The 14,300-nt window shown below is 33.6% G+C and overlaps 1 protein-coding gene across 1 annotated transcript in view; it reads right to left on the reverse strand.

Annotated features, from left to right (window-relative positions):
- The window catches only part of ATM (ATM serine/threonine kinase), a 78,846-nt gene that overhangs the window by 22,950 nt on the left and 41,596 nt on the right, over window positions 1-14,300 (reverse strand). Inside the window, exons 34-46 of the mRNA XM_062567265.1 lie at window positions 13,449-13,620; window positions 12,872-13,013; window positions 11,967-12,143; window positions 11,345-11,522; window positions 8,138-8,225; window positions 7,616-7,771; window positions 6,508-6,616; window positions 5,609-5,697; window positions 5,411-5,513; window positions 4,208-4,356; window positions 2,577-2,681; window positions 1,928-2,047; window positions 41-275 (exon numbers count right to left, since the gene is read on the reverse strand). Coding sequence (XP_062423249.1) covers window positions 41-275; window positions 1,928-2,047; window positions 2,577-2,681; window positions 4,208-4,356; window positions 5,411-5,513; window positions 5,609-5,697; window positions 6,508-6,616; window positions 7,616-7,771; window positions 8,138-8,225; window positions 11,345-11,522; window positions 11,967-12,143; window positions 12,872-13,013; window positions 13,449-13,620 — 1,823 coding nt within the window. The remainder of the gene's footprint in view (window positions 1-40; window positions 276-1,927; window positions 2,048-2,576; window positions 2,682-4,207; window positions 4,357-5,410; window positions 5,514-5,608; window positions 5,698-6,507; window positions 6,617-7,615; window positions 7,772-8,137; window positions 8,226-11,344; window positions 11,523-11,966; window positions 12,144-12,871; window positions 13,014-13,448; window positions 13,621-14,300) is intronic.

The raw sequence follows: 14,300 nt of genomic DNA on the forward strand, positions 1-14,300 counted from the left end.
AAATCTAAACATCCATTGCTGATTTTTCCAAAATTGTTACCTGTGTATTTTTAGCAGTCCTAGCCAATTTAGAGAGCTCCACTAGATGCTTTGTGAGGATATCTTTAATGCATTCTCTTTTGTTATTTTCATTCTCCTTTTCAAGCAAGATCTCCAAAATTACAGTGCGTAAAGCCATGATAGGTTCCTGGAAACGGAAGTCACTGTCCTTGAGAAGCTGTGACTGTCTCTGCCATTTCAGATAAATATCATTCAGTTGCTGTGTAGTAACAGATCTGCAGTTGTTTCCAAAATGAAAAAAATCTGTTATTAATTCCCACTACATATTTGTTTAGTACAAAATGAGTAACAAAAGTAACCTAACACAGTAGTTCACAATTTACGAGACACAGTCCCTAAAAACCTGCAATGATTAATGTCCAGAATGAACTGGTAGACTTCTCCTTTCAACAAGCATGAAGATCAAGAGATCAACATTGCTAGAGTGAACAATTCCACTGTAATCATTCCTGATTAAATATAAAAAAATATAGTATTAAAAATCTATTAGCAAATGGAATCACTTCCATATAAAATATCACAAAATATTGGAGGATCGAGATAATTACTTAATTAAATAAATCATGTTTCTATTCTATGTAAAGTTTAAAATAAAAATAAAATACAGAAACGTGGCATTGTAGCTGTGTAGTTTTTCATTAGTATGCATCATTTTGTTATAAGGTTCATCAACTGCAAATAGCAAAGGTTGATAAAATCCTAGATATGCTAAATGACTGCAGGATGACTATAAGCTATAATACTGATACAACTACGAAAGAAAAAATGCCATGTTACAGCACTACAGACAAAAATACCTTCCAATGATTAACAAGCAATATCAAGAATTCAGCCACAATACAGATAATAATTCTGGGCCATGCTGAAGAATTCAAATTGAAAGAACTTTTAATAGATCTACAAAGACGACAAAGGGAATGGGAAACATTTTAGAAAGGAAACTAGAAGAGGATGACTCAATTACTTAAGCAAAGCAAGGGCTAGGACATTTGACTGCTGTCTTGGTGTACATCAGGGAACTCAAAGGAAAGAAAAATTATTTAAACTACAATATTGGCACAATACCAAACGATTAAAACTAGACCATGGGTAAATACAGTCTGGAAGTAAAGAAGATCTGGATCTGCCTTCCCAAAGTAGTAGTGAAGCCAAAATCTCTATCACTTTTAAGATTGCGTATGAGATGTTATTTGAATAATATTTTATGAGGTTGTTTTATTTGCGTGCTACACTTGACTACCAAGAATCCTTGTCTAGGCTTTAAAAAAATTTTTGTGTACTTGTCACATGCATATGCCAACCAAAGTTTTTTTTTTTTTTCCCAAATGTATGGGAAAGAACTTTTCTCTTTTTAGCTTTGTACAGTATCTTGTACAATACTGGAGTTTCTGAAAACAAAAAATAAATAGCACCAACAGGAAATATTACTAATATTGATTCTTGATTTAGTAGTGACTCTATAATATAGACAAATAAAGACACTGAATGTTTCATAGAACAATTCAGGAAGTAAATTCCCAGAAAACAGAAAATATTGGGAATCTGATGTCAAAAAGAGTCCAGAATTATTAATTTAAGTAGCGCTCTAAGGTCTCTAACTTTTTTAGTATGATAGGAAGACATTTAATGAAAAAAAAAGGCCAATATAATTGCAGAGTCTGAACAGTTGCTGAGAATGTCTGCAGCTAAAAATTATTAAAAGTTGGACATTTTTAAACTACAACTTTGGCACAATACTAGATTATTAAAACTGACTGGTCTCAAGGTGCTATAAAGCAAAACAAAAACTTGTGACAGCAAGAATTGAGAGAGATCCTGTGAGGCCTATGAATTCAAAGAAAGTATGAAATGAAGCTTAAAGAAATACCTGGAGAATAGCTGTCCCATATTTTCCAACTCTCCAATTATCTGTAGTCTGCAAAGAGTTGGATATAATGAATAGACAGACTCGAGACTGCCTTTGCACAGCTCTTCCACTTCCTTCACTCTGTGGATTTAACAGAAAAATAGTATTTTTTTTTTTTAATATCCACAAATAATTCCAAATACCCACAACAACTTCCATACAGAGAACAAAAATTAAGTAACAAAACTATTGAGTTCAGAATTACTTTGCATTACCATTAAAGTTAAAAAAAAAAAAAAAGTTTGACAATAAACAGGAATATGGTAAGTGTATAAAAACATCAAAGTGTATGTGAAAGCTGATCTAAAAAAGACTAGTCAGCACTGGAATCTATATAAGTGAGCTGCAAAGAAAGAGATGCACACTACAAGATATGTACCACGTATTAACACAAAAACTGTAGGTGCATAAAAGACCACATTAATTAAAAAAATAAAAAAGAAATGAAATTACAGTCCAGAGGTACTAATTTTATTCTATGGATAAATCTTTATTTAAACACACAAAATGCTACAAATTTATTGTATTCATTACTTGAGACTATAAACACAGAGACACACACACACACATTCTCTCTAACAACAGAATATTTACATAGTTGCTTTTTTACCTGGCATCTTTAAGAATGTCATAGAAAGCAGAGAATTCCTTATCTCGTAAAGACTGAAGAGCATCATACAATGATTCATGGTACCCTGGTCCTCCTGTCTCACTTCTTAAAAATAAAATATTATAAAGTAAAAGGAAATTTATATTTCTCTCTCAAGTAGTCAATCTTATCTTTATCATAAATATTTTTATCAGTAGTTTTTTCTCTGGCTGGATGAATTGCTGCTTTGCATGATGAAAAAAAATAAAGTAACGCTTTTAATTTAAAAAATTTAAATTTAATTTAATGTTTTATAAAATCAAGCTGTTGTTTTAAAACAAAGAAAAATAGTAATTATCAAAATGTTTGGAATACTAGAGAAATACATTCAGGGTTACAGTAAAAATGACACAAAACCAAATGTACAATAAACAGTTATTGAAAGACATCGTAACAGTATTATGCTGAAAGACATGTATTATGTACGTACATCTCTTCAGCTTAGAAGTAGTTTTGTATACTTAACTTCATAAATATTTTTTAAAAGGAGACAACAGAGAAAAAAAATCAAAGGGACAAAAAAATAAAGTGTTCAAACTCATTTGCTGTATATATTCCTATCAAGATTTCTTTTTTATGCCCTTTTCATTTTTCATTCTTCTTCTCCTTAACCATTCTCTGTGCTGCCATCTCATTCTCTCCCTTTTCATCTTATATGTTGCTTTTTGCAGCTCCTGTATTAAACCTGAATATTCCATTTGTCTATGAGATTTTGTACACACAGCTACAACCTACTCTAACCCTTAACCCAGGAACAAGGGGACTCTGCCAGCTGGCATTTGTGCTGACTGTGACATGACACATGCTCTTAAACAGGATATTATGTCTGTGAAATCCTCCAGGTGCTTCTAATCAACTACCTTAAGACAGTGCAGCATAAGAGGACGGAACTGCACCAAGAGCATGTCCTTTAGAAATGTCTCTGTAGAAAGCCTATGAGAAAATCCTCCATCCTCCTGGCTACTAAAAATTACTGTAGAAGGAGCCATTGAATTACTCTATGATATAACTTCTGCTTTTGCCAAAATGTAGTGAAACTATTCTTTATTTCTAAAATGTGTGATGATGAAGCTACACTAGGAAGAGACAGACTTCACATTATATTCTGCCAGTCATATGAAATAACTAATGCCAAGTATACAATACTACACAAGAGAAAAGATTACTTGTTATGAGGGAGAAGCTATGAACCAAAACTGGTATTTTCTTATTCAGCTCTTGATGACCTCTTATGGAATAAGAAGTAATATTTCCCCCATTTGCTTGTGAATTGAATGTTATAAGGTACCTATCCTCCATACTTAATTAAGGTACATCTACTATCTGTGTCAAAAAATAAAAAATTTCAGTTAAGAGGGCATTTAAGAGATAATTACATACAAAAAGCAGAAGAAATTAAAGCATACAGCTTCCAGAATAATATAAACTGATACAAACTAGACAGCTGTATGTGAAACAGATTGCTCTTCAACTCAATGGCTAAGATAAGTGATTTGCTTCATATAAATTAAATTCTGATACCTTCCTTTTGCTTGGAATTGAAACCACTGTCTTTCACTTAAAGAACTAGGAAAAAAAACAGGTTGGTTTACTTGGTTGAAGAGATGTGGCCCCACTGCATATTCCTCCACGCTGCCTGGTAGCGTATTTCCTGTAGTTCTGCACACCATTCAGCGTTCTCATGTTCCAGTCCTTTTAAATATGTGGAAAGAGTATGGCAAAGCCCAAAATTCTGCAAAGCCTGTAATTCACAAAATTACTGAAAGTTGCTTTTCTTCTTTTAATAATCTGAATTGTTTCTTTAAAAGTTTTTTTTTTTTTTTTTTTTTTTTTAAGTTAGGTACCAAAAATCAAGATTATTTCTAAACTCTGCAACACGCAAGATGAAAACTTTTCAAAAGACTGTTAACCACAGCAACCACAGAAGACGGTTTCCCTACTACCATAGCTGTCATTCTTTAAACAATATTTCTGGGATGTTTTTGAAATAAGTTATCTGTTTACATTTCTCCATTCCATCATTCCTGGACAGTAAGTCAAAACTGGTTTTACTTCCTAAGGAACAGTTTGCCCTGGCAGGGATTTGAAAATGTTTCCTGCAACTCTAAACTCCTCTCCATTTGAAGACCTTGATGACCTTATAATCTTGATCACTTATGCAGCTAATGTGTGCAATCACTACGAAGCAGAAATACAGTGAAAGTCAGACAATGATACTAAACAACTTAGGGTAAGAAAAGTATCATAGGAAAATGAAATCAGGAGAAATATAGATACGCAGGGCACAGGACATTTACCTGTGCACTATGTTGTTACAGAACTGGTGTAAACATTTTTAGGCTACAAAAAGTGACAAATTTGTAAATGATCAAAATGAGACAACATCAATTCTATTTATTTATTTAATCTGAAATACTGCAGTTCCAGTAAGATAGTCACCATAACGTAGAGGTTTAAAAAATTAGAAGGCAAAACACTACGTTTCTCATCCTGCCATTTAATGAACTATCCAAATTCTGAATAAAATCAAATATATTTATTTTGAATTATTTCACAAAGTTGATGACCCAAGATTTGGATTATGGGTTAAAGAGGACAAGAAATCTTAGTGGTTTCAGGATGAATCTTGATTTGTCTTACATTACACAGTTTGGTTACCTATAATCACAGGTACTAGACTTGATGTCCAAAGATATCTCTTTTAGTCCTAAATCAATTTTACATTTACTACAAATGTTTCTGATTATGATGGATATTGATTCCTACATTAATTTCCTATTATAGAAGAAGATTACCTCTATTATCCCTGCCTGGCGAGTAGATGGAGAGAGGCTTGTCTCAAGGTCATATGTTACAAGGGCTTTTCCCCATACTGCTTCATGCTCATATGTTCTTATCCTGTGGTAAGTTAAAAAGAAGTTTTCAATTTAAATTCCTTACTAATAAATGAAAGCAATGATTTTAAAGAACATAAGAATATTAATAAATTATACCGTGCTAATGGCTGTAACATTCTTCCTCCACCACAGCCATAGAGACTGTCAGGTTCTCCTATACTTCTGTATACGTCCATGAGAAGGTCCTAGAACACACATCATAACAAAGAAACACCTCTTTTGGAACAGCTCACCTCAGATACATATATAGGATATAGGTTTATAGATGCAGATCCTTATATACAACATACTGTTACTAGTTTAATTTTACTTCACGGAACACCTAAACCTGCTATCATCACAGGAAGAAATACAAAGTTCTATCTATCAAACTAGTTCTATCTATCAAAGTCTATCAAACTCTTTAGACTATTTTTTTCTACCAAGATATTGAAAAACAGCACTCCCCCCTACACAGATTGGTCAAAAAGCAAAATATAGTATTACTGAATGAGTATTAGACAGGTCAGCTAAGAAATATACTTTAAAAATAACTGAACATAGCTTTGGAAGAATGAACTATGAAAAGAAATAACTCAGGGCCACTGAATCAGATTTTATGTATTAAGTAGAGTTCTAGGAAATTATATTACTATGATTTTGATTATTAATGCTTGCTATACCAACTCACTCATTTTTAATAAATGTAATGTCTCTCTGACAAAATAAGAATCCCACCTGGCTGGCTGTGATGATGAGGTCAGTTCTTTTGGGCAGCAAAGTCTGTTTTGCTATGTTTTACAATTTACCAGTCATTTACCATTTCAAGTGAACAAATAATCAATTTAACTTGTTAATCAAAGCCACTGAGTTCACTCTCAAATAGAGTACAGGGAAAAATTTAAACATAGTTTTTGAAGTTCAATCGAATCTGCTTTCAGCTCAGATGAAAACTGCTATTAATTGAAATTATATTAGAAAGGTTTGCTTTCAGATTATTAAGCATGAATATATACCTGTAAACTTATGCCAGTTTCTTCTTTACTTTTTTCATTCAAAATAGTAATAGTTGTTCTTTGACTTTCTTCCTCAAACGTCAAACTTTTAGCTGCTTTGAAAGAAGACCTACAAGAAATGTTTGAACAGGTAAAGCTAACTGAAATTTCATATAAAGAACTAAGAAAACACGGAAGTAATACTTAAAAAGTAAGGGCAATATAATACCACAAGCAAGATCAGCCCTGTCATGTCTCCAGGCTATTCAAAATGGTCCTCTACCAGAATGACAGAGCAGAGCAGTCGAACTGAGAATATATCAACATCAAGGGATTTCAACATCACGCATGTGGGTCTTTTGGGGGGAAAAAAATCCATACAAATCTGTAATCTTCTTTAGCTTTTATTAAATCAAATTGCTCAAGTGCTTTTGTGTATGCTTGAAGCAAAAATGCTCTCTTCTGGGAAAGGATGAAAAGAACTATAAAATATCTGTGCTTACAACCATATACAATACAAGCATATTTTTGTTATATACTTGCTGCCTTTGTGGCCAAAAAAAACTATTAAACTAGTTCTATATTTGGCTTTTCCTAGACCAGAAGGCAAGGATAATTGTGCATTATATAAGAAAGTTCCTTTTATATGGATCACTCCATTCTATACTGAAGATTATGAAATGATGAAAGTTCAAAATGAGTAACCCTGTTCATGATTCTGTAGTTTCTTTCTCCCCTTGATTCATTTTTGGACATAATTTAACCATAACATACTAATAATTACCAGAATTAGAATCTGAAAAATGCTCCCTTTAGAAAGTGAGATTTAATACATTTTAGTATCCAGAAGCATTAGTTTTCACCAAGTTGCTCTAAGATACACACTACTGAGAACACATTCTGGTTAGTAATCAAAGTAGTATGATTTTGAATTTGTCACAGGTAGCAAACTAGTAAGGTTGAAATCACTTTGAAGGTCTAGTAAAAACATTTTCAAGGTCAGTATGTGCACCTGAGCATTTTAAAAAAGTTTCCTTGACTTTTCTCACCCACTTTCCAAACTGCTACCGAGACACACATGATCCACTATGATGAAATATCAAGAAACTGCATTCCTCAAGCCTTGTACCTTTGCTGCTGTTTGTCTATATTTATCTTGTCAGCGTAAATTTCTGCATAGAGCAAGGCTGTGAAGTGAGCAGCACAAGACTGTGCTGCTATGGCAACCTCAAGATAATTCAGATCCAGCCAGAAGCTGTCATCAAAAACTGTACCTGAAACAGACCTGATTAGATAAAGATTTTAATATTGCTGTAATAGACCTTCTCTTTGACATTAAACAAAAGAAATCAATTCTAACCACAAAATTAGCCTGCAAAAGGCTTTATCTTAAATCCCCAAATACCCCTACCACCGTCATATAAAGCCTAGCAGACAAAAAAATTTCTAGAGAACTCATGTGGCATAGTTAGAACCTTTTAAACGCTACCCATATCAAGCTTACAACAAATAAAAGGTCACTACTTTATCTTTATTCTTTTAAGTGACATGTTCTCTATGATGGTTATCTACCTTAATCCAGAGCACCAATAGATCTTAGAAGAATAAGCATAATTAAATTAAAGCAACATTTTGGAAAGATATAATTCACCTCTTTTGTCTTCGTAAGTAATCAACAACAGCAAGCATGGTTCGTCGAGACACTTTATCCAAACTTCTAAAAACTTGGGTTTCTTGCTCTAAAATACATATTTCAAAGGAGAGAACATTATGAACATATACCAAAATATATTTGCTGGCAAAATAAAAGGTCTGTCTTGTGCTCAAGTGAGTAACTAACAACCTCCCTGGGCACCATTTCCCATACTAAATTAATAGTTCATCCAAAATCCCTTACTTTTATTTCCTCTTCTTATTTGAAATTAGTGATATAATGGTAGTTTATATCGCAGTTTTATCAAATTCTTCATTCATAATTTGAGATATTTCTGCTTATGGAATTCAGAGATGATCCAACACTGTTGCACAAAACTCAGAGCTCAAATCACAAAGATATTCCAAAGCTACAGAAACAATGATTAGTAGCTTTTACTTTAGATTTCACAGAGTGCATATGCTTATACAGAAGACACTAGACACATGCACATTCTTAAAGAATTTGTATGTCAATGTCTTGCTTCTTGGTCAAAAAAAAATTCAAATGACTACAAATTGTATTCTGGTCATTCGGACACTGTGGATTAGTAATTTTATCATTTTTCTGCACATTTTTAATTGATAAAAAGGAAGTAGAAAATAGGGAAAGCATAAGCAGAGGTTTAATTACTACCATACTAAAACAAGATACAGAACTAGAAATTTCCTCTACATAAACCAAAAGCCTCTTAACAAAGAAATACCTGGACATCTAATGTCTTCAAACAAATGGAAATCAAAGCTTGCTGTTATCCAAGACTTACAGAAGGAACAGTGACTCTGTCTTTGTAAGTCATATTCCACATGCTTTACCTCTGAATACATTCAATGGGGACATCTGAGTCTAAGCACCTGATGTACTATGACATTTTAGTCTCTAGATCCATTCTCACTGCACTGCGCTACTTGCTAATATAGACTTAACCTCTAATGGGCAGGTCCATCCTGTTGCCACTGTACAGTCAATGCCCCAAAGCGATTTCTACTTCCTCCTTCATAATTTGATCAGATGAATAACTGAAAATTTTTATCTGAATTATATTTGGGCACCAAAAAGTATTAATGAGTTGAGGAAAGAAATAGGCACTGACCAAGAGAATCAGAAGAAAAAGAATATTCTTCAGTATTGAATTACAGATCAAATGACTAAAACAATAACTGTGTAGGCTTGCTAACAAAAAGCATATACACTGCCTAATTTTTCATGCATATACTTTTTCATGGCATCAGACAGAAATTCTAAATCCCAAGAAGAAATAACTGAACATGTATTTTGAAAAGACTAATTCAAAGAATTACAGATCTTCTACAAATATAGGCAATAGAGACATAGTTCTGGCCAGATTGATACGCACTAAGTTCACAAGATTCTTCATTTCTATATTTTCATGTGTCTGATTCTTGTCAAGCAGGTGGCAATTTACAGGTAGGTTTGCCTTTTTTGGCAGGGCATTAAATTGCCAAGATTAACAGCTAGTTTGTAGAATTTCTGAAACAAAAGGAAGACTAACATTCAGAAACATCGAACTCTCATCTCTAACTGCTGTGCTTTGCCGTGCTGTGGATTCTCCTGGATTGCAATGAAAATTTATCTCAGCTTTCTAGAAGGATTTTTCTGCCCATTTTGGTAAGGTAAGAGTTTCTCCTTGAAGTAACAGGTAGTAACTGGATGTTTAAACATTCTGTTTTGGCTACTGCTGATATTATCATTCCAACTTTGGAATGAAAGTATCTCTGCACTGTTGCCAATTGCATCTCCAGCTTACCCATAAGCAAACATAATAAGCTGTGCGCTACTTCATGCACTTGTTTATACAAAGTACAGGGAAAATTTTTCATCTGAAGAACTGCATTTAAGGCTTTTACATTTCCTTTACAATGCTTATTGCCTCAGTTAGACTTTCGGCATAGAATCACAATGTTTGAAGAGACTTCTATCTTTCGCTCATTGGTTCACTGAACTAACCAGAGGTTTATATAAGTTAGAAAATCTTTCCATATTTTTTAAGGAAAATTTTGGTTTACTCTGAATATATGAGTGGTATTTGTGTGGTACTTTCCCTGGCTGCCTATGGGAAGGGATTAGAAAATTGTTGATCCTTTCGTTTCCTACAAAGTGGGACATAAATACAAATATATTCATTGTGGAACAGCTTGTTACCTGACTCCAGAAATCTGAAAGAATATGGTCCAGTCTTTCTGTCCAGGTTAGCCAGTGTCTACAAACACACCTTAAAACATATCTAATACCATTAGGCTCATTTATACCATCCTTAACACAAACCGCAATACAAAGGCTTCCTTCACCTCTCTGGTAACTTGGAGCTTGCATGATTTGCTTGTAAAGAGACTTCAAGACACTTTACAGACTCATTTCTTTAGTGATTTGTCACTGCAAAAGAAGGGAGCTGAAAGGTAAAGCAAAGTACCTACTGCAGAAAAAAAGAATATTAACTTGAAGTTATTAGATTTGAGTTAAGTAAGGAACAAGCACAAATGAGGCAAATCCATTTCAGCTCCTGAAAGTGGGCGTGTGTACCATTCCCATAGTCTAATACTGAAGATCTTACCTTTTACACAGACTTGTACTCACTCCAACCACAATCTAACCTGAAAAGATACCAGCTGGCTTGATTTGAACGTACTTTGTTTCAAATGGAATCTCCTGCATTACTCATATTCAGTCACGGTTCTTTTGGATTACAGCTTCCTTCCACTCTGCTTGTGTAGAGCAAGTCTTTTGACTGTGCAGGGAGATCATATCCAGCATCAGGCAGGAAGTCAAGCAAAGGTTAGTCTCTTTTTTCAAGAGGAAAGTCCAGGTGAAAACTGCCTTTATTCAATCAAATATGGGAAGAACTGAACTGTCAATTTGTCACTCTAAAACACAGTCTTCCAGCATACAACATTGGATCACATCTGAATTCAGAAAGTAATAAACATTCAGTTGTGAATAAGGAAAGAAGCTATACAGGAGAAAGTACTTGGGTGCTGCCAATGAATAACTGCAAAATTACTGATATCGCCAAAGAAAAACAATGAACAGTGTGTTTCTAAAATTCTATCTGCCTAAAACAAATGTGCATCATACATTTGATGTCAGAAGATAACTTTTTTTGCAATTAGAATCCCCCTTTCAGCTGAAAGAAAAATATGATGTCACCTGAATCAGAATTTGGTGGTGTAGTAGATCTACTGGATGATGAGGCAAATCTGCAACAGGCTGCAAAAAACTTCTGGATTTGCACTGACAAAAGATTTCGCCAAGATTCATCTGAGTCTTGAAGAAGGATATCGTGAATCAGGTATGGAAGTAAAGTTTGACACAAGTCTGTTTTCACCTAGAACATATATATGGACAGCAGCTGCTAAGAAAAGGAAACCAAATCTCTTCTTTCTCAGCTTATCAGCATGCTCAAGAGCCTACTGGTCACTCCATTTTCTTACTTTATGACAAAACTAAAAAAGGTATCAATTCAGACACAAAACTGGTGAATACTCAGAACAAGCATCTACTGCTTAAGAAACAACATGAAATATGTAAAACATTACTAAGGTTACATTGGCATTCAGTTAGAGTAGGCATAAAAAATTCAACTATGATTATACAAATCTCTCAGATCTCATATTTGAAGAACATATTTTATTGGAGTCTGCAGTACCTCAATGATTATTAAGAGTAAATAGTGATTTAATAGCAGAAATCACACTTCAATATTAACATGAGTCATCACGTATTCTTGTGTATCACATTGCTCAGAAGTTTATATGTAATATAGGCTTACTTCACACAGTGGCTTCATTAACTGCAGAACTTCATTTTGCACACCTCCACTGTCCAGTATTGAACTAGTTAGGCTCTTGATCCAGGTCTCATGACTTTCTCCCAGAGGAATCCACAGATTAGTGTCATCCAAAGTTTCTGAATGAGGCTCTGTATCATTAGACGGTACTGAAAACAACTGGAAGGAAAATACACACATTGCAAATATAAACAAATGCAAGATGCTCTTAAAAAATAAATTGCAGTCTAGGCAGATTAAAACATATTAAATATCAATTATACTTGAATTAAATGACAACAAAAACTTTGTTAATGCAAATGAATCAAGTTTTGCAGGGCAGTCTGGAAATATTGAAAATAAAATTTTACTGGTACTATCAACAAGGCCACATTAGACATTATCTTTAAGTTACAAATCAAAAATTTCAAAATTTGGAAATATCTGGTTTATGGTCAATTACTCAACTTTACATTTTCCAGTATGTGTTAGCATCAAATGATGCTGGAATCCTGAGAAAGTATGTATTAGATTACTAAGTAATCAAAAAGCATATAATAATGAAAGCACACGGCTTTCTAATGTCAAATTGGCAATTTCCTAAGAGACAGTGAGAAGCCTCAAATGCTGGCATATTTACAGCTAAAAGTTCAATCCTCAAAATAGTTCCTTTACTGTCCATTTTTTTTTAATATTAGGGCTATTTTTTAGGATAAGTATTATGTACAAAAACCAGCTCTCCCTAAGAACAAATGAAATAGATTTTGTTGAATCCAAACCGTCTTTCTGTTCCAAATATGATTGCTTTTTATACATCTATCTCTGTAAACATTTACAGTTTTTTTTAATATCTAGCCATTCATTTTCCCAACCTCTTATGTCATATAGAAAAGGCTTATCAGAAGTACCTTCTTCCTAGACATTCTGAAAGGCTGCAGATAGATTAACATGGGATCAGCTTTGTTTTTATAGATCTCCCAAAATTCACTGCCAGACTTGGTGGCTAAAATGTTTTTTAAACAGGAAACAGCAGCAGCTCTAACATCAATACTGAAAGAATAACATACACAGTGTCATGTTATTTCATTAACACATTTTATTTTCAATAGCACTTTCACAGAAGCACAAGATAAATTATTTCACAATTGAACAACAAAGCGTGCTACAAATTAGAAAACTACCATGACTGGGATATGCAATCCCATATTTTGTTACAAAGCAAAGCTTCAGTATTTATGACTTTAATATCCTCTGTATTAGGCACAAGTTAGTACTACAGCACAGAAGAGATTATCTGGCTTGAGCCTAACTAGAGAATTTCTACGAAACACCTAAGCTTGACTGGATGAGTAATGTGAGCTTCAAAGAAGCACGTAGTTGGACATTAACAGATATGATCCAAATGCTCTTTCAAGGATGTTAGTACAGTTTAACGGCTCATCTTAAGCCTTGAACTACATAAATGAAATAAATAAGCATACTCACCAATTATCTGTCAAAGCAGTATTTATTTGAGTTAACATTACGAAGACCCACTGAAGTTTTCTATCTTCAAGTAGGTACACTGCCTTAGAATCCAGTACATTTTCAGTATGCTGAAGAGCTATGGTGGAGAAATCCACGGGACCTATTTCTCCCAAACAACTTCCAACAGCCTCTGCAAACGCAGGTAATGTTATAGTCTTATGCACACTCAAGCATGTTCTCACCCTAAAAAGTCAATATGACTAATCAATTAATAAAAACTTTTTTTTGACTGAGATTATTATGGGTTTAAAAACTGCAGAGATTTATAAATAATCACCTGAGCAGCATTAGAATTAAAATTACATTTATACAAGTTTTGCAACATAAGACTCATAAATAATACAATTCTTGCCATCTACCTCAATTTTCTAGAAGTGCCTATGGCTCTTGATATTGTGGTTTAAACAGACAGAGATTCTATTTTTGCTTAAATAATGTAACTATAAAAAACAGGTAAGTGCAAAAGCTCAGAATAACAGCAACAAGAGACACTCATTGTTCATCTCCTAAACATACGATAAACATGAACACAGTTTCATAATAAAATAAATTTCATTTAGTTGCATAATGAACTAAATTTAACAAATCATCTAATGAAACATAATGCAGAAGAGACTGAAACATTGCAGAGGTGCTGAGCAAGGAGAAGTTAATTCTGAAGTCAATGGGAGCTGCAGCTGCTCATGACTTGTAAGTGTCTGTTACTAGTCTTTCAGATGAAAAATATATTACAGCAAATGTTCTCATTACTCCTGTTTCTGCATATTTTAGACATCTAACATTTAGGAAAGAGAGAATTTGAATTTTTGC

This window comes from Rhea pennata, chromosome 1, assembly GCF_028389875.1.
Source record: "Rhea pennata isolate bPtePen1 chromosome 1, bPtePen1.pri, whole genome shotgun sequence".
Taxonomy (NCBI): domain Eukaryota; kingdom Metazoa; phylum Chordata; class Aves; order Rheiformes; family Rheidae; genus Rhea; species Rhea pennata.